The 24,863-nt window shown below is 41.9% G+C and overlaps 1 protein-coding gene across 1 annotated transcript; it reads left to right on the plus strand.

The window, feature by feature from the left end:
- The first annotated feature begins 1,607 nt into the window (after positions 1-1,607).
- leo1 (LEO1 homolog, Paf1/RNA polymerase II complex component) lies at positions 1,608-18,603 on the plus strand. The gene is made up of 12 exons (XM_033050080.1): positions 1,608-1,713; positions 5,626-6,327; positions 6,913-7,020; positions 7,158-7,249; positions 8,291-8,436; positions 8,933-9,017; positions 9,221-9,315; positions 10,337-10,471; positions 12,205-12,340; positions 12,794-12,980; positions 15,396-15,493; positions 18,332-18,603. Exons 1-12 carry the CDS (start codon positions 1,656-1,658, stop codon positions 18,431-18,433), a joined length of 1,944 nt encoding a protein of 647 aa, XP_032905971.1. The 5' UTR covers positions 1,608-1,655; the 3' UTR covers positions 18,434-18,603.
- Positions 18,604-24,863: the final 6,260 nt, after the last annotated feature.

A 24,863-nucleotide genomic window follows, 5' to 3' on the forward strand; every position in this document is an offset into this window, starting at 1 on the left:
CTGGTGGAAAAAGTTTTTCCTCATATTATTTCAAATATCTATTAAATATTTCAAATTGCTACTAATGCAAACATGACTTTTCTGATATCTGTTCTGCAGATACTTCACATATTTTTCCAATGCAAAGATCTGAAATGGACCTCACCTAAGCAAAGATTCTGTTAAATTTCCTCACAGCTCAACTGGTCAGATACCCCCTTGGTAGTTCAGGGGATTGATTCATTACTATCAATTCAGAACACCATTGAATTTCCAATTATTGTCGTGCATTGAATAGGCAGACAATTGCACGTTCTCCCTGTGACCGCGTGGGTTTCCTCCGGGTGCTCGTTTCCTCCCACATCCCAAATACGTGTCGGTTTGGACGTTAATTGGCCTCTATAAATTGCCCCTAATGTGTCGGGAGTGTATAAGAAAGTGGGATAACATAGAACTAGTGTGAATGGGTGATTATTATTCAGCATGAATTTGGTGAACTGAAGGCCTGTTTCCATGCTCTATCTCTAAACTGAACATCCCACCTGATTCTCCCATCTCTACTGTTACACCCCACAGGGTTTACTAATGAAGGACAATGGGCCAAGTAATATCCTTTCTTTGATTCCATCTTATAGATACGTCCAGAGAGTCACCATTGTTGTCCATGAAATCAGTCCCATTTTCCTTTTCTTTACCCTTTCTCATATGTTTGAACGATTGGTGGCATCGTGGCTCAGGGCAAAACCAGATACCTGTGTTCCAACCTGACCTTGGATGCTTTATGTGTGGAGTTTGCATGTTCTCTCTGTGACTGCATGTATTTCCTCCGGGTGTTCTGGTTTCCTCCCACCAGGGAAAGGGAAACGAGCGATACAGACGGCGATAGAGAGAGATACTGAACAAATGAATGAAAGATATGCAAAAAAGTAACGATGATCAAGTAAACGGTCCATTGTCGGCTGTGTGCTAGGTGAACACGAGTTGTACAAAGAATGAAACTCGCTGAGTTACTTTAGCTTTTTGTTTCTAACTTCGGTGTAAACCTGCATCTGCGGTTCCTTCCTACACCTTTTGTCCACCTATCACTTGCCAGACTTTACCCCACCACTCTTTTCCAGTTTTCTCCCCCTACTCCATCAGTGTGAAGCAGGATCCCAGACCAAGGCGTTGTCTGTCCGTTCCCTCCACAGATGCTGCGGCGCCTGATCTGCTGAGTTCGTCCAGCACTTTGTGTTTTGTTCATGATTCCAGCACTTGCAGTTCCTCGCGTCTCCGCGTCACCAGCCCAATGGCCGCTGCAGCGCCCCCTGGTGTCCCGGAGTACTTCACCAGCGCCCCCTTGGTGTCCCGGAGTACACCACCAGCGCCCCCTGGTGTCCCGGAGTACATCACCAGCGCCCCCTGGTGTCCCGGAGTACTTCACCAGCGCCCCCTGGTGTCGCGGAGTACATCACCAGCGCCCCCTGGTGTCACGGAGTACTTCACCAGCGCCCCCTGGTGTCCCGGAGTACATCACCAGCGCCCCCTGGCGTCGCGGAGTACATCACCAGCGCCCCCTCCAGTCCCGGAGTACGTCACCCACACCCCGACATCGCGCCGCATCTGTCGTTGCCCAGCGACGCTTTGCCGTAAACGATCTTCCTCCGCCCAGCGGCTCGTCTTTGCGACCCGGCAACATGGCGGACATGACAGACTTGTTCGGCAGCGACGCGGACAGCGAGCCCGAGCAGAAAGGTAGCGCCGCCCTGCGAGGGCTGACCACTGGCGTGTGGGTGGGTAGGTGCCCGCGGGGTGGGCGAGCGGGACCCCGGCCCAGGGACCGAGCCTAGTCACCCCTCGCCGACCCGGCTCAATCCCGGGGCCAGGGCCGCTGGTTTGTGGCTTCACATCCCCTAAGGTGCACTGTAGAGAAACAGGAGCATCTTCAAAATGTATGTCTGCAGATCAGTGTAGCGAGCAAGACAGATGCATAATTACATGGGATATTGTTAGGGCCTAGAATATACTGAGGAGAACGTCTTGTAGTACAAAATTAATTGATCACAGCTGGAATATATATATATCTCTTGTCACCAAACTATGACAAGATCCTCCCTTACATAGAACAGTACAGAGCAGGAACTGCCCCTTTGGTCGACAAAGTCCACGCAAAACAGGTTCATATTAAAGTTAAACTAACCTCCCTATAAGGTGAGAGGGAACAGATTTAATAAAAACTCGAGGGGCAACTTTAGTTTAGTTTATTGTCACGTGTACTGAGGTACAGTGAATAGGTTTTTGTTGCGTGCTATCCAGTCTGCCGAAAGGCTATACATGATTACGGTCGAGCCATCCACAATATACAGATACAAGATAAAGGGAATAATGTTTAGTGCAAGATAAAGTTCAGTAAAGTCTGTTTAAAAATAGTTCGAGGGTCGCCAATGAAGTAGATGGTAGCACTGGACTAATTGTTGATGGGATCGTTCAGTTGCATGATGATAGTTGGGAAGAATCTCCCTACATCTGGAGGCATGCGTCTTCATACTTCTGCACATCGTGCCTGAATGGAAAGGGAAAATGAGAGAGTGACTGGAGTGAGAATCATCCTTGATTTTGCTGACGACATTGCTGAGGCAGTGTGAAGTGTAGATGGAGTCAATGCAAGGGAGTTTGATTTGTGTGATCATCTGGGCTGCATCCGCAATTCTCTCCAATTTTGTGCGGCTTGGATGGAGCTGTTCCCAAACCATTCTGTGATGCATCCTGATAAAACGTGTACCGCTTCACTTCCTGAAGTTGATTGCTATCTCCTTTGTCTTGCTGACATTGAGAGTAAGATTATTGTTTTGACAAAAGGTTACGAGGTTCTCAATCTCCTTCCTGTACTCTGTCATTATTTGATATCCGGCTCACTATGGAGGTGTTGTCTGCATTTTGTAAATTGAGTTGCATTTGTACTTGGCTGCAGTTGTGGGTGTGTAAGGAGTAAAGAAGGGTGGGGTGGGGTGGGTGGATGGGCGGGGGAGGGAGGGGGGCGGGCTGAGAACGTATCCTTGTGGAGCACCAGTGTTGAGGATTGTCATAGAGGATGATTTGTCCCCTATCCTCACTGATTGTGGACTGTTGGTCAGGAAGTCGAGGATCCAGATGCAGACATGAGTGCTGAGTTCCAAGTTCTCCAAATTTGGTGATGAGCTTGGATGGGATAATGGTATTAAAAGCAGAGGTGTAGTGTATGAATAGAAGTCTGACATAGGTGTCTCTCTTATCCAGGTTTTTCACACAGAGGGTAGTGGGTATATGGAATGAGCTGCCAGAGGAAGTAGTTTAGGAAGCTATAATAGTAGCAGTTAAAATACACTTTTGACAGGTACGTGGATAGGAACAGTTTAGTGGTATATGGGCCAAAGTTGGGAAAATGGGGCTAACCTAGATGGAGCATCTTGGTCGACATGGATCAGTTATGCCGAGTCTGAAGAAGGGTCTCGACACGAAACGTCGCCCATTCCTTCTCTCTACAGATACTGCTTCACCCGCTGAGTTTCTCCAACATTTTTTACTTTCACTTATGCCGAAGGGCCTATTTCCATACTTTATGACTCCTCTGACTGCATGTGATCCATATTGCTCCATTCCCTGCATATCCATTTGCCATTATCGTAGCAACCTCCACCAACTCTGGTAGTATGTTCCAGGCACTCTCTGTGTATAAGAAAACTTATCTCTCTTAGCTATGTGGTGAGAGCATAAAAATTAGCATCTTTCCTTATCTGACACGCTTTGGTCTCCTTTTCACCTCTAGCTTTTGTCGCTATTTCTACCCATCTGCCAATCAACCACCCCTCGCCCATATCCAGCTATTACTTACCAGGCTTTGGCCCATCCCTAACTCTCATTTCCAGCTTTCACCCCCCCCTCGCCTCCGCTACAGTCTGAAGAAGGGTCTGCACCCAATATGTCTTCTGTTCATTTCCTCCACAGGTTGACACACAGTGCTGGAGTAACTCAGTTGGTCATGCAACATCACCTTTTTTAGATTGCTCCTCATCACCTCTTTTTGCTCTATAGAGAAGAAAGTTGCTGAATTTCATCATGCATTCGAGCAGGAAAAGCATTCCTGCTCTCCATCATTTGTGATAAATTCAGCTATAGAAGAAATAACAAATGTTCTAATTTGTGTCAATTCAGTGCCAATTCATTTCAAATCTGATTCAAACTTGGTATGATTGAATTCATTTGAAAGTTATGTTTGAAATGATATTTATTTATTTTTCATCTATAAGAAAAATATCTGTAACCCCACCGTCTACTCCAACACAACTTCACAATAATTGTTGATGGGCTTAGTATCAGAAAAAGTATTATTGTCTGAATTATTGAATAAAACGAGATACTTAATCTGTTCTTTGGCCATTGTTGCTGTAGGTCCAATTGATGTCCAGTGAGTGAGTTAAATTGAAAACATTTGGAAATTGTACTAATTTCCTATCTTGAATTAGCTTCTACAGACCACAAGTAATACTTCAGAACACTAAACACCTGAGCACATTGAGATGCTGATTTTGCAGAGTAAATACAAAATACTGTTTTAAAACTAAATTACAGCAGTTCTTCTGTAACTACTGTGTTCAAGAAGGAACTGCAGATGCTGGAAGATCGAAGGTACACAAAAATGCTGGAGAAACTCAGCCGGTGCAGCAGCATCTATGGAGCGAAGGAAATAGGCGACGTTTCGGGCCGAAACCCTTCTTCAGACTGGTGCAGTCTGAAGAAGGGTTTCGGCCTGAAACGTCGCCTATTTCCTTCGCTCCATAGATGCTGCTGCACCCGCTGAGTTTCTCCAGCATTTTTGTGTACCTTCTGTAACTACTGTTGCTGTGCTACATGCTCTTGATTTCTTTGCTTGAAACTGCCATATATTTTGGCCAATAAATAACCTCTATGTTAGTGAAATGATTAAAGTGCAATGCAAAGGTAGACAAGTGCAATGCAAGAATACTTTACAAAATTATAATGCCGTTTTTTGTAAAACACAAAGCCCTTGAGGAATTTGGTGGGTCAGGTAGCATCTGTCGAAGGAAATGGACCGACCACATTTCGGGTCTGGACCCTTCTTCAGATAAATTGCAGTGTCCCAAATGTAGTTTTGTGCTTATTTGTTCAGCGTATTTATTTCCTCAAATCAGGAAAGGAGGAAAGTGCTGAAAATAGTACTTGTTCAAAAAAAAAGCTCGCAATATCTCTTGTGGTAACTTAGCTCAAGAAATATTTTTAAATTATAAGGTGGCATGTTTTACACACATCAATTGTCCAATATCTCAATTCAATAAACAACAATGAAAAGTTACTGTTCTGAAATATTAGTTTTTATCTTTCTCTTTGTGACTTACCGAATATTTCTAACATTTTTGGTTTTTAGCTTTTAGATTTCTACCTTCCGCACACTCTTTTTTTGATAATATATATTGAGGCTGAGTTGTTTGTAATGAAGTGTCCAGGGTTTGCAAATGTATGAAATTGGTAGAAATAAAGGACTAACTATTTCGTATATCATTGTATTAGAATAAGAAGGTCTTTATATTAATGTCAAATTTCCTTTTTACATGAATGGATTGATGCTAGCAGAATTAGATTAATTTGGTTGCTTGTCTTTTATGTTTGCAGATTTTGATTCCAGATCTGGATCGGGCTCGGATTCTGAGCAGGAGCAAGCGGCGTCGGAAAGCAATCCTTCCAGGAGCGAGAGTGAAAGGGAAGACAGAAATGAGGATGAAGATGAGAGAGAAGCTACTAAACCTAGCAATAAAGAGCTGTTTGGGGAGGACAGCGAGGACGAAGGCTCGAGACACAATGGAAGTGAAGACATGTCCGAAAACCAGTCCATCGCTTTGGGGCAGTCTGACCAGGAGGACGTTCAGCATTCGGAAACAGAGCAACACAGTGGCTCAGAAGAGCAGCAGTTTGAAAATGAAGATGACGAAAATGTTTCTGATGCAGAGAGCATGCATTCGGACGCTGGCAGCGTTCGCTCCGACGCCGGTAGCGTGCACTCGGAAGCCGCAAGCGTTCACTCAGAAGTTGGAAGCGTGCACTCGGATGTCGCAAGTATCCGATCCCACTCCGAAGTTGGTAACGTCCATTCAGACGCTGGCAGTGTCCACTCCCGATCCGATGCCATGAGCAACCACTCGCACTCTGATGCTGCCAGTAACCAGTCGGACGCTGAGGAATCTGGAAAGGAGGTGCACTCTGAGAATGAGAAGTGGGAGCGGGCTTCCAGGAGTGATCAATCTGACGAAGAGGAAAAAACTCACCATTCAGAAGAGGAGCAGCAACTATCAGATGAAGAGCAAGAACATAAATCAGGTATTCAAAAGCAAAAAATAAAAACTTCAGATGCAGAAATCGAAAATAAAAACACAAAGTGTGTACTCACAATGTCACACAGCATCCGTGTGGTGAAGAAAGAGTTAACGTTTCAGGTCACTTGAAGGGTCATTCACCTGAAATGCCAGCTTTGTTGCTCTCTTCACAGATGCTGCCTGCACTGTTTTATATCTTGAGCCTTTGCTAGTTTTCTTTCTGACACAAATTAGGTGATTTATAAATAAAACAAATGTATGAGGCAAGACCTTTGCTTCCAATGTGCAAAATAATTTAAATTATTTACACTCTCCCCAATTATAGAATTCACATCTTTCACTTGCATAAAAGAATATAATTTGCTTTAATCAGCTATCAAAATTTTAAGTGGATAAAACTTGACTGCATTTTGTCATTTATAAACTCGTATTGAATTGTGCTCTCAAAATGTGATTGCAAGCAGCCTTGCATTTGTGATCGCTTTTGGTATTAAACTTTATTCCTGTGATTTTCCGTGAATAAAGTGAGCATTGATAGCGAGAGGTTCTTAAGTCTGATGCTATTCTTTTAAATCATTCTCAATTTCAGTTGCAGGATCTGCAAGAGGTAGTGACAGTGAAGAGGAAATAGTTCGACACAAGGCAAAAAAATTAATTGCTTCGGATTCTGACTCCGACAGCAATATAAAGGATAAAGGTAACACTTTACACGACGTTTTCACACTGCGACATACATTTTGTACTTTATTGAAAGGATGACAATTTTATAGCATTACCAGCTACGGATGGTGCATTATTTTTTCTGAGGATGTTGGTGCTATGTCTGTGTTGCAGATAAAATAGATGGAGATGATCTTTTTGGAGGTGCAGATGATATTTCATCTGACAGTGAAGGTGAGAAACCTCCCACTCCAGGCCAACCTGCAGTAAGTATTTATTTGAAGCTGTATCATACATTCTTTAGATTGAATTTCCTAGAAATCTTATATAGCAATTGATTTTAAGATGTGCGTTACTAAGAAATCTGGACAGATGAAGGACAAGTAGGGGAATAAAAAAAAAGACATGGATTCACCTACAATTGCATTATTGCAGCCAGAATAGGCTACTAAAAATAAGTCATGTAATGGCCTTGATAAGATTACTCTCGTAGTTGGCATGGCATCAGTGGGTCGAATGGTGTTCTGTGTCTTATGGGGAATATGAGAAATTAGATTTTAGTTTAGTTTAGAGAAACAGGGCAGAAACAGGCCCTTCGGCCCACCGAGTCCGTGCCAACCAAGGATCCCCACACATTAACGCTATTCTATACACACTTGGGACAATTTACACTTATACCAAGCCAATTAACCTACAAAACTGTACGCCGTTGAAGTGTGGGAGGAAACCGGAGACCCCGGAGAAAACCCGCACAGGTTACGGGGCGACCGTACAGACAAGCACCCGTAGTCAGGTTCGAAACCCAGGTCTCTGGTGCTGTAAGGCCGCAACTCCACCTCTGCGCTGCCGTGCCGCCCGTAACCAGATGTACCAAATACCTCATTGTAGGATAATTCTCTAAAACTGTATCCTGAATTTATTGTTATGAAGTACATTTTTTTTTAATATCTAGTGAATATTTAAAAAAATATTTCTAGTGAAATAATTTTTGAGGTTATGAAAGTTTTAAAGGAAAATTAGTTTCATTGGTTGGTTAGAGTTAATGTATAGGGCATGGAATTGGGATCATCACCACAAAAATCAAAATAAGTTCTTAGCCTGCCATTGCATAAGGTTACCGTGTTATTTTTCTTTTGTTAAACAATTGATTTGTTCATTTATCATTTTCATTAAAAGTTTGGTAATAGCATTTTAATTGGTTTAGTGATAATGACAATGACACCACTAAATGCTAGCATTTGCCATTTTGTGTTGTACACTTTTACATCCATCCCATCCGCCTTTTACTAATTGTGTATTTGCTTTAGGATGAGTATGACATGGATCATGATCATGCAGAAGAAGAACCAATTTCAGAGACACGGATAGAAGTAGAGATTCCCAAAGTGAACACTGATTTAGGGAGTGATCTATACTTTGTTAAACTGCCTAACTTCCTCAGCGTGGAACCCAGGTACTTCAACTTGTGTTGTATCTAAAATATTGAAGTGAATACAAAGGTCAAGATCACACGGGGTTTAGATTGGATTAGATTCCATCTTCTCCAAAAATGTTTCCCTCAGGATTTTATCTACCAAATCTTAAATAATATCAAGGATTTTGACTAAAGTCTAAGAGACTCCCCTACCACCTACCAAAATGGGTTCAGTGTGGGGAATTACTGTAGATGATTCATCTTAGTTCATTCTTTTCAAAGCTAAATGTCTTCACTTTTTTCATGTCTTTCAATGTTGGCGATTGGTCTGACTTTTCAAATTGCACCTTGATTTTCAGACTCCTTGCATATTGGTGGCTAAAACTGAACATCATACTTGTGTTCTGCTCGAGAGTGTGAACTCGGGTTTGCGCGGAATACATTAAGATTCTGATACTTATTTTCTTTAAAGGCATATTTTAAAATCCATTGTGCCCATTTATCAAACTATAAGCTTTCTGTTTGTTTTCTTAAGACCATTCGATTCTCAGTACTATGAAGATGAATTTGAAGATGAAGAAATGCTGGATGAAGAGGGTAGAACAAGACTTAAATTAAAGGTAATGGCCACCAACCTTCCCATTCCCACTCCAAGGTAATTGCTAAATGTATCTGATGGCTATGATTTTGCTGCATATATTTCTATATGCCGCCCTATTGGTAGCCACCGAGTAGAGAGAGAGAGAGACTGGAGAACCATGGAGGTTAAATTCAACACTGATGGGAATCTTAAACCTTAAAATTATTTGTCTTCTGGTCACAGGTGGAAAACACAATTCGCTGGCGAATACGCAAGGATGAAGAAGGAACTGACGTTCGTGAAAGTAATGCGCGAATAGTAAAATGGTCAGATGGAAGGTTGGTAATATTTATTTGCCAACTAAAGTGTCTCTGACAAGGATGATAAAAGCTGTAAGATTTACTTTTTCATAATGTAGCTTTAAAGCATTCTGATTTCTTGTGAGGATCTTGATTTAATTTTGCTTATTAATTCATGTATTGTCTCACACCTTTGGGAAAATTACAGTGTGCTTAACTGGATATAGTTGTAACACCAGCAAGGGAAGCTTCCTTGCTTAGAAAATAAACATGTGCATGCTATATATTAAAAGGAGGAAAAGAAAAGAAAACTTTCATTGATAGATTATTTGAATTCATTTTAACAGGCAAAATTGGGAGATAGGTTAAAATGTTTGGATTTGAGAAACATGAAATCTGCCTCTGTTAGACAACTTTTGGATTTTAACGCACAGTATTGAGTAGACCACCGATGCATTCTCAAAAGGTAGATTTTTTTGGACTGGAGGTTCCTCAGGCTTAACTGATTACCTGGTGGATCTCTTGGTTTTTTGTAAATCCAGCAAGTAAAGGGAGGCAAGAGCAGCTTGTAAATACAATGGTTAGACAAGACCAATCACATTCTCGAAGGTTTAGATCTGTTAATCTGCAATGTGGGTGTTTGGAGATGCTGATGGTACGGTCTCTGTTTCCCATCCTCACGTTGAAGTGCTTTGGGCCCCCATTTGTTGTGCTTCCATTTCATGCACTCCCTTTAAAACCCACCAAGGTGCTATTCATTTCCTGCACTCCGTTCAAACTTTCCAGGTTTAAAATGTATCCATTTCTTTGTAACATTAAAAAAAGGAATTGAGAGTGTATGGGATATTAATGTGAATAGTCCAGAAAATCTGCCTGGCTAGCATTACCAAATTCCCAAGTGTGATAGACTATTGGAGTTTGTTTGAACTATTCTTGGGCTATTTTGTATTTACAGTAAAATTCAGTGGCTTGTGGATTTCTGTGAAATTTAAATAAACAAATCCTAAGAAACCGAACTCTGTAAATAGCATTTATAATCATTGAATTTTCTTTGTTGCAGTATGTCTTTGCACCTGGGAAATGAAGTGTTTGATGTCTACAAGGCCCCACTGCAAGGGGACCACAATCATCTCTTCATTAGGCAGGGAACTGGTTTGCAAGGTCAGGCAGTCTTCAAAACCAAGCTTACGTTCAGGTATGTTGAATCCTTAACAATTCACATTGCAAAGCTTTTAACTTGTATGAACTGATTATCTCAAACTGCTGTAAAAATGTTGCATAACTTATGAAATTGTTTAAGAGTGTTTATCTTTATCAGAAGTATTTGTTGGGAACAAACTCACTTTTTAAAAACTCTATGCCTGTTCTTGCAGTGGAAAATATTTTATTAAAATTAATCTTAAAAGAGATAATTCAAATTCTCTCTTTGTAATCAGTACAAAGTTATGTTGTAACTTTGAGTTTAGCTGTGAGAATTGACACAGATTTCAGTTGCCTTACTTCAACAGTTAATAAATGAAATCAACATCTTTACTCACTATTGCTTTCCTAATGATAACCAAAAGGAGACCCCACCCCTTCTCCTCCCTCTCTCCCCTGCCCACCTCACCCCAGTATGTACCAATCGCTTGCACCATCCCAGTTGCCCTCCTCTTTTCTCCCCCATACGCTCATTTCCCATCTCCTTGTTGCCTTTCACTCACCTTTTACCCCTCCCCGTGTTCCCTTCCACCTGTAGCCTTCCCTTGGGCTTTATATTACACTCCTTGTCTCTTTATCTGATACCCTTGTATGTCCTTTTCACCTCTAGCCGTTGTCATTTACTCCACTCATCTGTCAATCACCCCCCTCTTACCTCTATCTACCTATCACTTGCCAAGCTTTACCCCACCCACCTCCCTTTTCCAGCTTTTTGCCCCCTACTCCATCAGTCTAAAGAAAGGTCCAGACCCAAAATGTTATCTGTCCATTCCTCCACAGATGATACCTGACCCACTGAGTTCCTCCAGCACTTCGTGCTTTGCTGAAGATTCCAGCATTACGTTTCTCCTCTTTGTTTCACCACAGTAATTTTGGGTTTCGTTCTGGAATATAATTATTTTTAAATGGTCCTAGAAGCTCATAAACCATACTTGATGTTCGAATTGTTTGAAAATATCATCTTAGTCCTGCTTTATTTTAACCTTTCCACTTCATAAATAGCCAGCCGTCATTTTGGAATATTTTATAGCCACTGATGCCCTCTAGTGCTTGCCTAATGTCCACTCTTCATGTATGAACTGAAATAGCTTGTGTAGACAAGATAGGCACAATAACCATAATCAAGTCTATTCTCAACTCTGCTTCTCAGTTCAGTTTAGTTTATTGTCACGTGTACCGAGGTAAGTGAAAAACATTTTTGTGTGCGAACCAGCCAGCGGAAAGACAATACATGATTACAATCGAGCCTTTCACAGTGTACAGATACGCAATAAGGGAATAACGTTTTCGGCAAGATATAGCTGGCAAAGTCCGATCAAAGATAGTCCGAAGGTCCCCGATGAGGTAGATAGTAATTCACGACTGCTCTCTGGTTGCTGTAGGATAATTCAGTTGCCTGATAACGGCAGGGAAGAAACTGTCTCTGAATCTGGAGGTGTGCGTTTTCACATTTCTATATCTTTTGTCCTATCGGAGATGGGAGAAGAGGGAGTGGCCAGGGTGTGACTCGTCCTTTCTCAGTGGATGAAAATCTAGTGGAGTTCAGTATTTACCTACCTAAAGCCAGTTTATTATCATCCAATCTCAACATCAGTATCCTCCTGAGTATCATTCTATACATTGGAATTATCCCTGTGGCTCTCAAGTGAATGTACTGTTCTATATGGTAAATATGTATGTTTTATAAAAAGATTAGCTTAAACCAGCATTTGTCTTAATGTGCCACAGGCCTCATTCCACGGACAGTGCAACACACAGAAAGATGACTCTGTCTTTGGCAGACAGATGTTCAAAAACCCAAAAGATTCGAATCCTTCCTATAGCTGGCAGAGATCCCGAATCCCAGCGTTCAGAAATGATAAAGGTAAGCAAAACTGATGATGCCCCATTGTGAAGATATTGAAATGGAGACACCGTATTTTTAGGCACATGCACAAACAGTGGTTTTGATTGAAAAGATTAAAGCAGACCCTTCAGCCCATTGAGTTCATGCCGGCCGCCGATCACCCATTCATTCTAGTTCTATGTTATCACACTTTCCCATCCACTCCATACACACCGGGGGCAATTTACAGAGGTCAATCAACCTACAAACCCACACGTCTTCAGGATGTGGGAGAAAACTGGAGCACCCCGAAGAAACCCATGTGGTCAGAGGGAGAATGTGCAAACTCCACATAGACAGCACCTGAGGTCAGGATCGAACCCTGGTCTCTGGCACTGTGAAGCAGCAGCTCTACCACTGTGCTGCCAATGTTGTACAATTAAAATCCACGTTTGTAACTGCACCTAACTACAAATTGTCTTCGATCGGCAGAAAGAGGAGGAGCGTCTCAAAGCTTCTATTAGAAGAGAATCTCAGCAACGTAGAATGAGAGAGAAGCAGAGCCAGCGAGGTCTGAGCTCCTCCTACCTGGAACCTGATCGTTACGATGAGGAGGAGGACGGCGATGATACCATCAGCCTTGCAGCCATCAAAAACAAGTTCAAAGGAGGGATCAGAGGTATGGAGTCATAGTCATAGAGTGATACAGTGTGGAAACAGGCCCTTCGGCCCAACTCGCCCACACCGGCCAACAATGTCCCAGATTCCCTAGTTCCACTTGCCTGCCCTTGGTCCATAACCCTCTAAACCTGTCCTATCCATGTAGCTGTCCAACCGTTTCCTAAACGATGGGATAGTCCCAGCCCCAACTACCTCCTCTTACAGTTTGTTCCATGCACCCACCATCCTCTGTGTGAAAAAGTTACCTCTCGGATTCCTATTAAATCTTTTTCCCTTCACCTTGAACCTATGTCTTCTGGTCCTCGATTCCCCTATTTTGGGTAAAAGACTCTGTGCATCTACCTGATCTATTCCTCTCATGATTGTGTATACGTCTATAAGAACTTCCCTCATCCTCCTACGCCCCATGGAATAGAGACTCAGCCTGCTCAACCTCTCCCTATAGCTCACACCTTCTAGCTCTGGCAACATCCTCGTAAATCTTTTCTAAACCCTTTCAAGCTTGAAAAGCCCAGAACTGAACACAATATTCTAAATGTGGTCTCACCAATGTCTTATAAAACTGCAACATGACCTCCCAACTCCTATACTCAATACTCTGACTGATGAGGGCAGACTGTGGACTGTGACTCTGCACGCTGCCTCTACACTTCACGCTGCCTCGGGAAAGCACCAACATAATAAAATACCATTCCCAACCCGCTGTTTCTTAATGCATTGCATCATTTTCCATGTACTTACTCTGTACCTTGATGTGTTTGTGTCAGATTACTGCTGTAAATCGCTTCCCAATTTCTGAATCTATATCTCATTGTTTCCGATGTTTAAATTTGGTGAATTATTTTTACATGGAGAATTTGGTAATACTTTCAGCTTGAAAGGAATCAGATAACAGGTATAACATTTTTTTAAACTCTCAACAGAAAAATAAAACCCACATTAGGGGCCTGTGGAAATTGTAGGAATATGTGCCTAATTTAACTTTGTTGGTAGGTTATTAATGGTGAGATATATTTTATAATTTTTGTTAAGTAGAGGAATCCTACCTCTACTTTCATGAGGAGCTTAATGTTAATAATAAGAGACTAGTGATTATTTAGGGTACTAAGCATTTTTATTGCTGAGAAACACGTTAGGATGATTCAACAGTTTTTAAAAGTTGAAATGACAATTTAAAAAAAAACCCAATTGAGGCTAAAGGTGGCAAGTATTAGAGAAAATGCACATTATCCTGATTTTTCAACCCAGTTTTTAGGTAGTCGTGTGGTAATGGCAGCCGAGAGTTTACAATCCTGTCCTTGCCATTTTTCTCATTGACATCCAGCGCATGATAATTTTAGTAGCTAGAAACCCACATTAAATATTGAACCAGATGGCTATGCTCTATAATTGGGTATAATGTGTAATATTATGATGTAATATTTTTCCAATAGGTGGCATGCACAGTGCTGTAGGAAACCGAGTCAACAAACTGGTAACCTTTAGAGGTGAAAGATGCAGGCAGACAGAAAATAAGCTCTGCTGGGCCAGGAAGATCATGGCTGATAACACTTTCTAAACCACTGTGTGCCACTTCTCCTCTCCACCCGAAATTCCACTAATGCACAATTTTTGTCGTGGTTCCACAGATTTCTTGCTCCCATGACCATTCTATGTGTGGTTTCTCAACAATAGCTTACAGATGTTAGTACAATGAGAATAGACACAAAATGCTGGAGTAACTCAACGGGTCAAGCAGCATCTCTGGAGAAAACAAATAGGTTTTTATTTCAGGTCGAGACCCTTCTTCGGTCTACTGAACTCCTAGGGTCTGGAGAAGGGTCTGACACAAAATGTCACCTATTCCTTTTCTCCAGGGATGCTGCCTGACCCACTGAGTTACTCCAGCATTTTGTGCCTATCTTTGGTGTAAACCAGCGTTTGCAATTCCTTCCTACACATTATTACAATGAGACACACTCCGCATACTTCACTCATGCAGTGTGCTCCATGCCTGATTCTGTATGCAAGTTCTTCCACAGCCTCGGCAGCATGTTTGTTCACACAAAGGTTGAAGCAATATTAGTGAGGACATTATGAGATTCCAGGTGTTTAGCAATACTCCAAAATGTACCCTCAATTGAAATTCTGCTGTATGACAGTTTGCGAGTCATTAACAAATTCATGTGAAATGTATCTCTCCTTTATATTAACCATAATCTGTTAATGCCCCACAGCGGAGTATGTATTCCATTCATACAGATACATTCTATTATAGACTTCTCTCTCCACTGCTAAAGCCAAGCCAGTAAATTGTAAATCACACTATTTAGTATTGAAAGCTACAATATCTCTTTAAAGGTTGTCATTTTTTTGAACAAAGGTGAGTGCTATAAATATCTACTTTAATATCTGTGTTTAATATCTATTCCAGAGGAGCGCGCCCGTATTTATTCCTCTGATAGCGATGAAGGGTCTGATGATGACAAAGCACAGAGGCTCCTGAAAGCCAAGAAGCTTGACAGTGATGAGGTTAGTATGTAAAACCCACATACAGATGCCTCCATTTTAAAATACAAATTTGGAATTGTTTTCACAGGTTTCTCTTGGAAGGTTGAAACGAATATTATCATTGATGGTGGAATGATTTTTAACTTTATATATGACAAAGAACTTCTCTTTTTAAAAAAATAAAATAATTTTTATTTATTAGAAGCAAATGTACAAAAATATAACAAACAGCATGTGACATTATACAGTTATTGTACAGCTTCAATTTTAACTTTTAGCTATAGTTAGAAGAAAAGAAAGGAGAAAAAGCAAGAAAGAGAAAAAGTGAAATGTGCAAAGATAGAACCCCTAGACTACCAAAGTGGTGTAGCCAAAGAGTGCACTCTTTTCAGTTTAATGGCATCTTTACTATGGTTGGGTGACCTAAACTAAGCACAATACCCCAAGTGCGACCTTGCCAAATTTGGTCTGTTCAGACTTGCAGAAAATAATCCAGTTGATTAAAACTAAATGTAAATTAATAAATGGATAGGAAAGTTTCAGAGGAGTATGGACCAAATGCAGGAAGTCGGGCCCGGCATAGATGTGGCATCTTGATCGGTATGGACAAGTTGGGCCGAAGGGTCTGTTTCCCTGCACTATGATTTTATGACTCTAAGTGACTTCACTTGATGTGTAACATCTATTTGGTTGAAGATATGTGAGAATGCATTTAATAAATGCTGCAACATGTACAGCAAAAAAACATGCTTTATTGGAACATCAAAAGCTGTATTTTAAGTTGTAGGAATGAGAGGTTTGTCCCTTGGGGTCATAAGTGATGTGAGCAGAATTAGGCCATTTGGCCCATCAAGTCTACTCCGCCATTCAATCATGGCTGATCTATCTCTCCCTCCTAACCCAATTCTCCTGCCTTCTCCCCGTAACCTCTGGCTTCCAGACTAATCAAGAATCTATCTATCTCTGCCTTCAAAATATCAATTGACATCCTCCACAGCTTCCGTGGCAAAGAATTTCGCAGGTTCACCATCCTCATCTCCTTCTTAAAGGAACGTCCTTTAGTTCTGAGGCTATGACCTCTAGTCCTAGATTCTCCCACTAGTGGAAACATCCTCCCCACATTCATTCTAGCCAAGCCTTTCACTATTCGGTAAGCTTCAATGAGGTCCCCCCTTATTCTTCTAAACTTCAGCGAGTACAGGCCCACTGCCGTCAAAGGGGATCAAAGTAAACTTGGATTTGTGAATGTTAATACTTGTCACGGTAAGGTGGATTTAAGTTGTAAGCATTTTTTGCCATTGACAATGTTATGATGACTGTGATTAGTGTATGAAATCATGATTGCTCTATTTTGGTAGGTGAGGGGAGGGGTGAGAAATAATTTAGTTGGAGCTTTGTGTTTCTCTGGGGAGGTGTTTCTCCTGCCTGAACAGACAATGAGCGAGTGGTTTGAGTGAGTGGGTGACCCACACCACTCTGCTGTGTGGTTAAGGAGGTGGTGAGACGACTGCATAAGGAAACAAAATGGATATAAATTGTGAAATGTGATGTTTTATTAACATTTTGAATTTAAAGAAAGGATCCATGGTTTGTGAAATGCTAAATTTGATATTTAACCCAGAAGTTAGATTTTTAGTTAATTTCATTTGCATCCTAGTAAATAGTTTATTATTTAATTCGTGTTTAAACATTTTTATTAAAATGGATCAAGGATGGATTTTTTTTTTCTCAATAAAAGTCCTTCTAACAGGTAGCTATACTTATTTGTATTGCTGGAGCACTGGAAGATGGTCCAAGTTGATACCTCCTGAGAATCTTCCAAGTACCTCTCAAATCTATTTCTGGAATTCCCAAGACATAGAAACATAGAAATTAGGTGCAGTAGTAGGCCATTCGGCCCTTCGAGCCTGCACCGCCATTCAATATGATCATGGCTGATCATCCAACTCAGTATCCCGTACCTGCCTTGGTGGCAGACGTTGGTGTTACAGTGCTTAATCACTGCTCAGCAGAGGCTGCAGGGATGAAATAAGCAGCTAGACTAATTTTGCCCTGTATTTTATACATAAGGACTTAAATTTCCTCTATATTTTAACATGTAATGCCAAAATGAAATGTTTGACCATTGAAAGATGATGACCAGATGCTGTAAAGCTCTGAAGATTCTGATGGTGCAGCATATGCCTGATTCACAAGTCCAGGCAGAGAGCTGAGAGTCCAGCGTGCAGGCAGGGTGTGCAGCCACAGTCGGGGTATGCTGATGGGGCTGGAGTAAGGGTCCAGAATGGCAGGTAGAAGGAACATGTGTCCGGAGACTGGGTCTGGGGTTTTTGAACTCTACACGTTAAAAAACAAAACAAAAGTGTGCTTGTTTTTAATATGAATAACACCCATTAGTGTTGAAGCTTTGATGGTGGACAAAAGTGCTGGAGAAACTCAGCGGGTGCGGCAGCATCTATGGAGCGAAGGAAATAGGCAACGTTTCGGCCCGAAACGTTGCCTATTTCCTTCGCTCCATAGATGCTGCCGCACCCGCTGAGTTTCTCCAGCACTTTTGTCCACCTTCGATTTTCCAGCATCTGCACAGTTCCTTCTTAAAAACAAAGTGTTGAAGCTTTGTCAGTCAGTCCGGCACATCCAAAGCCCCAAAGGTGATGCTTCTAGTGGGACTGGCTTGGTTAGATGCTGGTCGGCATGGACGAGCTGGGTCAAAGGGCCTGTTTCCATGTTGGAGAGCTCTGAGTCTATAAAAATAAACTTTATCGCACCTGTCAATACAATAATCATGATGGCAACTTATACTATTTCTTTACTTTCTCTCCTTTCTCTCGTCTCCAAAACCACCTTCCCCCACATTAGGAAGGTGGAAATTCTGGAAAGAGAAAAGCGGAAAATGATGACAAAGCTCCCAGCAAAAGAGCAAAGAAGTATGTGATTAGTGATGAAGAGGACGATGAGTGAGATCGCCAGAGTCGGCTGGCTTGTGTCAACAAACATTAACTTGTACAGTTATTTTGTAAGTAGCTATGTTGTCTGAATTTTTTTTTTTGGGATGACTTTGGTAATCATTTGAAATTTGGTGATTCATGTATGTACCAAGATTTAAAAATTAAATCTTTTATATAAATAAATTGCAGGGTTTTAATGATTTGTCCTTGGATGTTGAAGTAAAAGTTGTGACTTAACACAATTTTTAGAAGCAAGTCAGGGCTGCCAATGTAAAAGTGGTCATGGATCAACGTTACTTTCCATTACTTTGTAGATCACAGTTCCTGATTTGGTTATAGATATATTTAATAAATAGAAGCTGGGGAAGAGCATCTTGGCTTAGGGTGTGGTCAGCCATTTAGTGAAATCAGCTTGATCTGATCTTGGTCTCGATCCCACTTTCTGCCTCGTCCTTAAGTGGTTGTGATTGTTGTTCATCCATCTGTTATAGATACGTAAATGTGGCAAGGAACTGCAGGTACTGCTTTACAGAAAATGCCTGAGTAATTCAGCGGGTCAGGTAGCATCTCTGGAGAACATGGATGGGTGCAATGGGACATTTTGGATTGGGACCCTTCCTCAGACTGGTGGGGGTTGGTTGGGGAGGGGGGGGAGGAGGGAGGAAGCTGGGCGAGAGGAGGGATGGGACAAAGCCAGATGAGGTGAGGGAGGGTGGGGGTGGTGGTATGGAAAGCAGTAGGTTGGACAAAGACTAGAAAGGGAAAGACAAAAACAGTGAGATAAGGACAGAAGAAGTGCAAATTGTAAAGCCAGAGGAGTGAATATAGGTGGAAGGGGAGAAATGGGTGCGAGTCCAGGTGGGGCACAGGGAAGAGGGGAGGGAGGGGTTATTTGTAGGTTAGTTACATAAAGTTGTAGAATTCAATGTTCATGGAGAAACAAATGGGATCATTCTTCCTGTTTTCAAATTACTGGCTTATTTTATAGGGGAAAGATTTCTCTTTTCCCCATAGTTTTCTATGGTTTTCCTCCCATTTAGCTTGACTCGACTGTTTTTCAACATCTTCTTATTCCCTTCAGCACTTCCAATTCTTGTCACTCATTCTTACACTGTCTCCTCAGTTTGATTAAAAACTAAGTATGAAATAGTACATGTTGGTAGAAAATTAATAATTATTTTGACGTGTAGGTATCAATAAATGAAGTGTAGCTTACGGAGATCACAAGTTTGAGGTGCATCAGTGGAACAGCGGTAATGTTGCTGCCTTACAGCGACAGAGATCCAGGTTAGATCCTGACTATGGGTGCTGTCTGTACCTTCTCCCAGTGATCACATGGGTTTCCTCCCACACTCAAGACGTCCAGGTTTGTAGGTTAATTGGCCTTTGTAAGTTGTTAAATTGTCCCTAGTGTGTAGGATAGCGTTAGTGCATGGGGTGATTGCTGTCAGCGCTGACTAGGTGGGCCAAAGGGCTTGTCACCGAGCTGTATCTCTAAGGTCAAAAGTTATTGGATTTGAAACTTAAAATGTCCAGCCACCAGCAGGAAAAATAGAAAGTGAATGGAATCTAATTTGATATGTTGTGTGAAAATGATGCAGTGCTTCAGCTTGCATGCAACTCAAGTACAATGTTCATAATGCAGAGAGGAATCTGCAGAAATGCCTTTCATTTGTGAAAATAGATAACTAAATAAGAACTCTTATTCAGGCGACGTGATTGAAATATCTTACTATAGCACAAAATATTAACCAACGTTCATAAGATACTCATTTTTCTGTTCAATTTAAATCTCTCACTTGGTGACTAAGTGTCATTGATACATTGTCTATTTATATCTGCAGTTCATGAAAGAAACAAAAGCTAGTGATTTTGTTCAACTACAGTTTTCAAATTACAATGTTAACAAAGTTCTGTTTATTCAGGCTAGACTGGTATCGTTTCATGCAATGAGTTGAGTGTTTTTAGTGCAACATGGCTTCCCTTTATCTGCATATTTATTGGGGTTGTTTTCCACCTTCAGCTGTTGGCGATGTAGATTTAAAGCAGTTTTGAGAAAAATGGCCAGCCTTTAATGTCTAAATGAAAATGTGAATTCCTATGTAATGGAGAATGGAATGCAGGTCAGTGTGACCTAGAGTGTCAGTGTCACGTTGATATCAGTCTGACGAAGGATCCTGACTTAAAACGCCGTCTGTCTCTGCCTGACCTGCTGATTTATAGATTCATACCATCATACAGCATAGAAACAGGCCCTTCAGCCCAACTTGCCGATGCTGACCAAGATGCCCCATTATTTGGAGTTAGACAAAAATGCTGGAGAAACTCAGCGGGTGCGGCAGCATCTATGGAGCGAAGGAAATAGGCAACGTTTCGGGCAGAAACCCTTCTTCAGACTGATGCAGGGTGGGGGGTGGGGGGGGGGGCGGGAAGAAGAAAGGAAGAGGAGGAACCAGAGGGCCAAGGGAGAGCTGAGAAGGGGAGGAGACAGCAAGGGCTACCGGAAATTGGAGAATTTGGAGTATTGTGGGCAATTCTAGTCGCCTCATTTACAGGAAGGTGTGTTTTTAATTAATTAATGTTCTACTTCACCCAACAATCCCACTGATCTCCCAATGTGAACACTTTTCAGTACAATTCTCAAACACTATTAGGGTGGATGATTACATTGTCTCTTGTAGGAAATATATTAAAGACCTTGAAAGATGACTAGTTAAAAACTGCTATTGCAGTACAATACTTAGAAAGTATCAAACATCAGATGAAACCATCTTTATTGCATTTTAGTAGAAAGACACTAACAGTTACAAATAATTGTCACATGAACGTAATACCGTTGAACTAATTTTATGACGCATTTATTTATTTCTTTACAAATCCCTGATCAATCATTTGTGGAATGTGACAATTATATATGCCTGAGATTCAGTGATTGAGGTAACAATTGATCCTTTCCTGAGCTCATGCTATTTGTATGTGCCTTGATTTTGTAGTGAATGTCAGAACTGGTAAGAGACCCCCTTCTCTTGCTTATTGGCCTACAACAAAGACAAAGGATGTTTAAAAATTATGCTTATACCCATGTTTTAAATTGATTATTTTTCTGAGGTGGTAAGTAGACCCAACTATTGATGGCACAGTTGTGGACTTTAAACATGTGTGAGAATGTATTAGCAGGGAAGCACAGGATCTGCATTCCACTGGCGTATGAAATGGGGCATGCTAACACACTAACAGACTGCGGCATCATGCCCATTAATGTACAAAGATACTCTGTTCTCCAGGTCACATTCACTACCCTCATGACTGCATTCCTCAGCTATCTCCGACCTTGAAATCTTAAGAGTTCATTAGCTCCTCTATAAAAATAGATTGGGATAAATATGGGGAAGCTTCATGTGATCTGTGGAACACATGCGGGTATTTGTGCAGTGGCTGTGGAGAACCTTCCTAATGAGAGTTTACTTGATGTGGAGCAGGATGAGATTACTTTTATTGGCAAGTCTCTTGACCCAGGAAATATTAGCTTTCAAGGAAGTGATGGGCCAAATGGCTCACTTCTGTGTCAAAAATGTCCATGAGTCCCTATAGTAATTGGAGTCTAGTCACGAGAATTAGGCTGTCTGATGAAGGGTCTCGACCCGAAATGTCACCTATTCCTTGTCTCTGGAGATGCTGCCTGATCCGCTGAGTTACTCCAGCATTTTGTGTCTTATCTTCCGTATTATATGTGCTGACGATGGAATAATGAAATTCTTACTTGCTGCAGCTTAGCAGGCAATAACACACACATATAATAATTCATAATATTAAAAAAATTGTAACTAATACCAGGTAACCATAATATTGCAAAAATGGAAGTCCATATTGCACACAAAGACATAGTCCGTAGAGGATGATAGTTGCTGAGGTAGTGAATGTTGTGCTCTGCTCAAGAGAATGATGGTTGCTGGGGGAATCTGTTCTTGAACTTGGAGGTCAGGGTTTTCAAGATCCTGTACCTTCTTGCTGATGGTAGGAGTGAGATAAGAGTCTGGCCAGGGTGGTGTTGGTCTTTGATGATTATACTGGCTGCTATTTTTGAGGCAGTGACTCATTCCATTATTAATCTTACTCAAAGTTACAAAAACCATTTTGGTCATTTTCCCATTGCTGTTTGTGGGATTGGGTACAATATTTATCACATTACAATAATTATTACACTTTAGTTTAGTTTAGAGATACAGCATGGAAACAGGCCCTTCGGCCCACCGAGTCCGCACCAACCAGTGATCCCCGCACATTAACACTATCCCACACTCACTAGGGATAATTTATATTTATACCAAGCCAATTAACCTACAAACCTGTACGTCTTTGTAGTGTGAGAGGAAACCGAAGATCTCGGCAAAAGCCCACGCGGCCACTGGGACAACGTAAAACTCCGTACAACCAAGCACTCATAATCGGGATCGAACCCAGGTCTCCGGCGCTGTAAGGCAGGCGCTCTACCTCTGTGCCACCTTCAGGCACACTTTCTTGGTTCCAAGCTCTTTATCTGTACCCGTCTTCTCAGTCCCCCAATCATTCCTGGACTTTTAAAGTTTTGTTTAAATCAAGCAATCAAATATGTTTTTTGCCAGTGTTCTGCTGTGTACTCCCATATGACATTAGAGATTAGAGTCCAGGCACACCATGCTCCCGTGAGACGGGAAGACAACCATCTTCTACCTTTGGATGCATAGGTGGAACAGCTCGTTCAATGGTGCGATTATTGTCACATGTGCGAACTGCAAATGCACAGTGAGGTTATTTTCTTACAAACAGTCCACTAGAGTATTACCGTACCTAAGCTCATCCCCAATTAGCAAGTTGTACAGAAGTAGTCTATTGATTGTGCAAGGGTCACCATGTTTTGGTGCTATTTTCAGAGTCCTGTTCACACTCTAGGTATCATGTGCAGTGCGCTTTCCAGGTAAGCCCCAGGCTGCAGCCAGGCCTCCAGCCAGCATTTCCCTCAGACGTACGGGTCGCCCAGTGAACCGACATCCCTCCCCTCGCCCATCCACCTTTGTGCCCTGAGGCAGCCTCCAGCAGCCCACCTCATGATCTGGAATGATGTACTTTTAAATTATCGAGCAAAAAAACGAAGTTCCTCTCCATCTCAACCCTTCCGTGTTGTTTAGTTTAGAGATATAGCATGGAAAGAGGCCTTTTGCCCAACCAAGTCCATGCTGACCATTGATCCCCCATTCACACTAGTTCAAGTCAAGTTTATTCGTCACGTACACATACAAGATGTGCAGTGAAATGAAAAGTGGCAATGCTCGCGGACCTTGTGCAAAAAATAAACAAACAAACAACAAACAGAATGGAACAGAATCACATATTCTTTTACATATTACATATTGTGGGAGGAAGGAAAAAGGAAAAAAACAGCAATTTAAAAAAAAAAAGCAGTAGAATGGTGCAGTAAAGTTAGTCCCTGGTGAGGTAGGAGTTTACAGTCCTAATGGCCTCTGGGAAGAAACTCCTTCTCAACCTCTCCGTTCTCACAGCATGGCAACGGAGGCGTTTGCCTGACCGTAGCAGCTGGAACAGTCCGTTGCAGGGGTGCAAGGGGTCTCCCATGATCTTATTGGCTCTGGAGTTACACCTTCTGATGTATAGGTCCTGCAGAGGGGCGAGTGAAGTTCCCATAGTGCATTCGGCCCAACGCACTACTCTCTGCAGAGCCTTCTTGACCTGGGCAGAGCAGTTCCCAAACCAAATCGTGATATTTCCGGACAAGATGCTTTCCACAGCCACTGAGTAGAAGCACTGGAGGATCCTCAGAGACACTCTGAATTTCCTCAATTGCCTGAGGTGGTAAAGGCGCTGTCTTGCCTTACTCATGAGTGCTGCAGCGTGTGTTATCCGTGTGTTATCCGACTTTCTCATCTATATCCCACACACTTGGGGCAATTTTACAGCAGCCAATTAGAGGAAACCGGAGCACCTGGAGGATGCCCACGATGTCACAGGGAGAAAGTGAAAACTCCACAGAGACAGCATTTGAAGTCAGGATCGAACCTGGGTATCTGGCGCTGGAGGCAGCAGCTCTACCAGCTGTGCTACTGTGCCATCCTTATTATAAAAGATGAACAACAGTTCCTGACTGAGTGGAACCAATGCTGCAGCCTCTCCAACTGGTATCAGCACAATATTGACACTTGCGGTTTTATAACAACTGACGTCCCATGATGTTGCAGGGCTTTTTATCAGCTTTCTGGAATTGTGTTCCTCATAACCTATCGCACATGGTTACGAGTCAACTGCAGTTTACATTACGAGGGACTGCAGAATTTAAATTGTTTTAGAATTGCTCTGTGCCATTTCCTCAGTCTCCCAGTGAAATCTGCCCTTCAGTGGCCTTGAGAATCAGACATGTGTGGACTGCAGCAGTAGTTTGCTGTGGTGCCTCC

The sequence above is a fragment of the Amblyraja radiata genome, chromosome 34, assembly GCF_010909765.2.
Source record: "Amblyraja radiata isolate CabotCenter1 chromosome 34, sAmbRad1.1.pri, whole genome shotgun sequence".
Lineage (NCBI taxonomy): Eukaryota > Metazoa > Chordata > Chondrichthyes > Rajiformes > Rajidae > Amblyraja > Amblyraja radiata.

What these genes read in the sequence shown, in the direction of transcription:
- leo1 (XM_033050080.1), top strand. Translation starts at nt 1,656, where the DNA reads ATGGCGGACATGACAGACTTGTTCGGCAGCGACGCGGACAGCGAGCCC. An exon ending in CAGCAATATAAAGGATAAAG is followed by an intron (nt 7,021 to 7,157) that starts GTAACACTTTAC and finishes TCTGTGTTGCAG; the next exon opens with ATAAAATAGATGGAGATGAT. An exon ending in GTAAAATGGTCAGATGGAAG is followed by an intron (nt 9,316 to 10,336) that starts GTTGGTAATATT and finishes TCTTTGTTGCAG; the next exon opens with TATGTCTTTGCACCTGGGAA.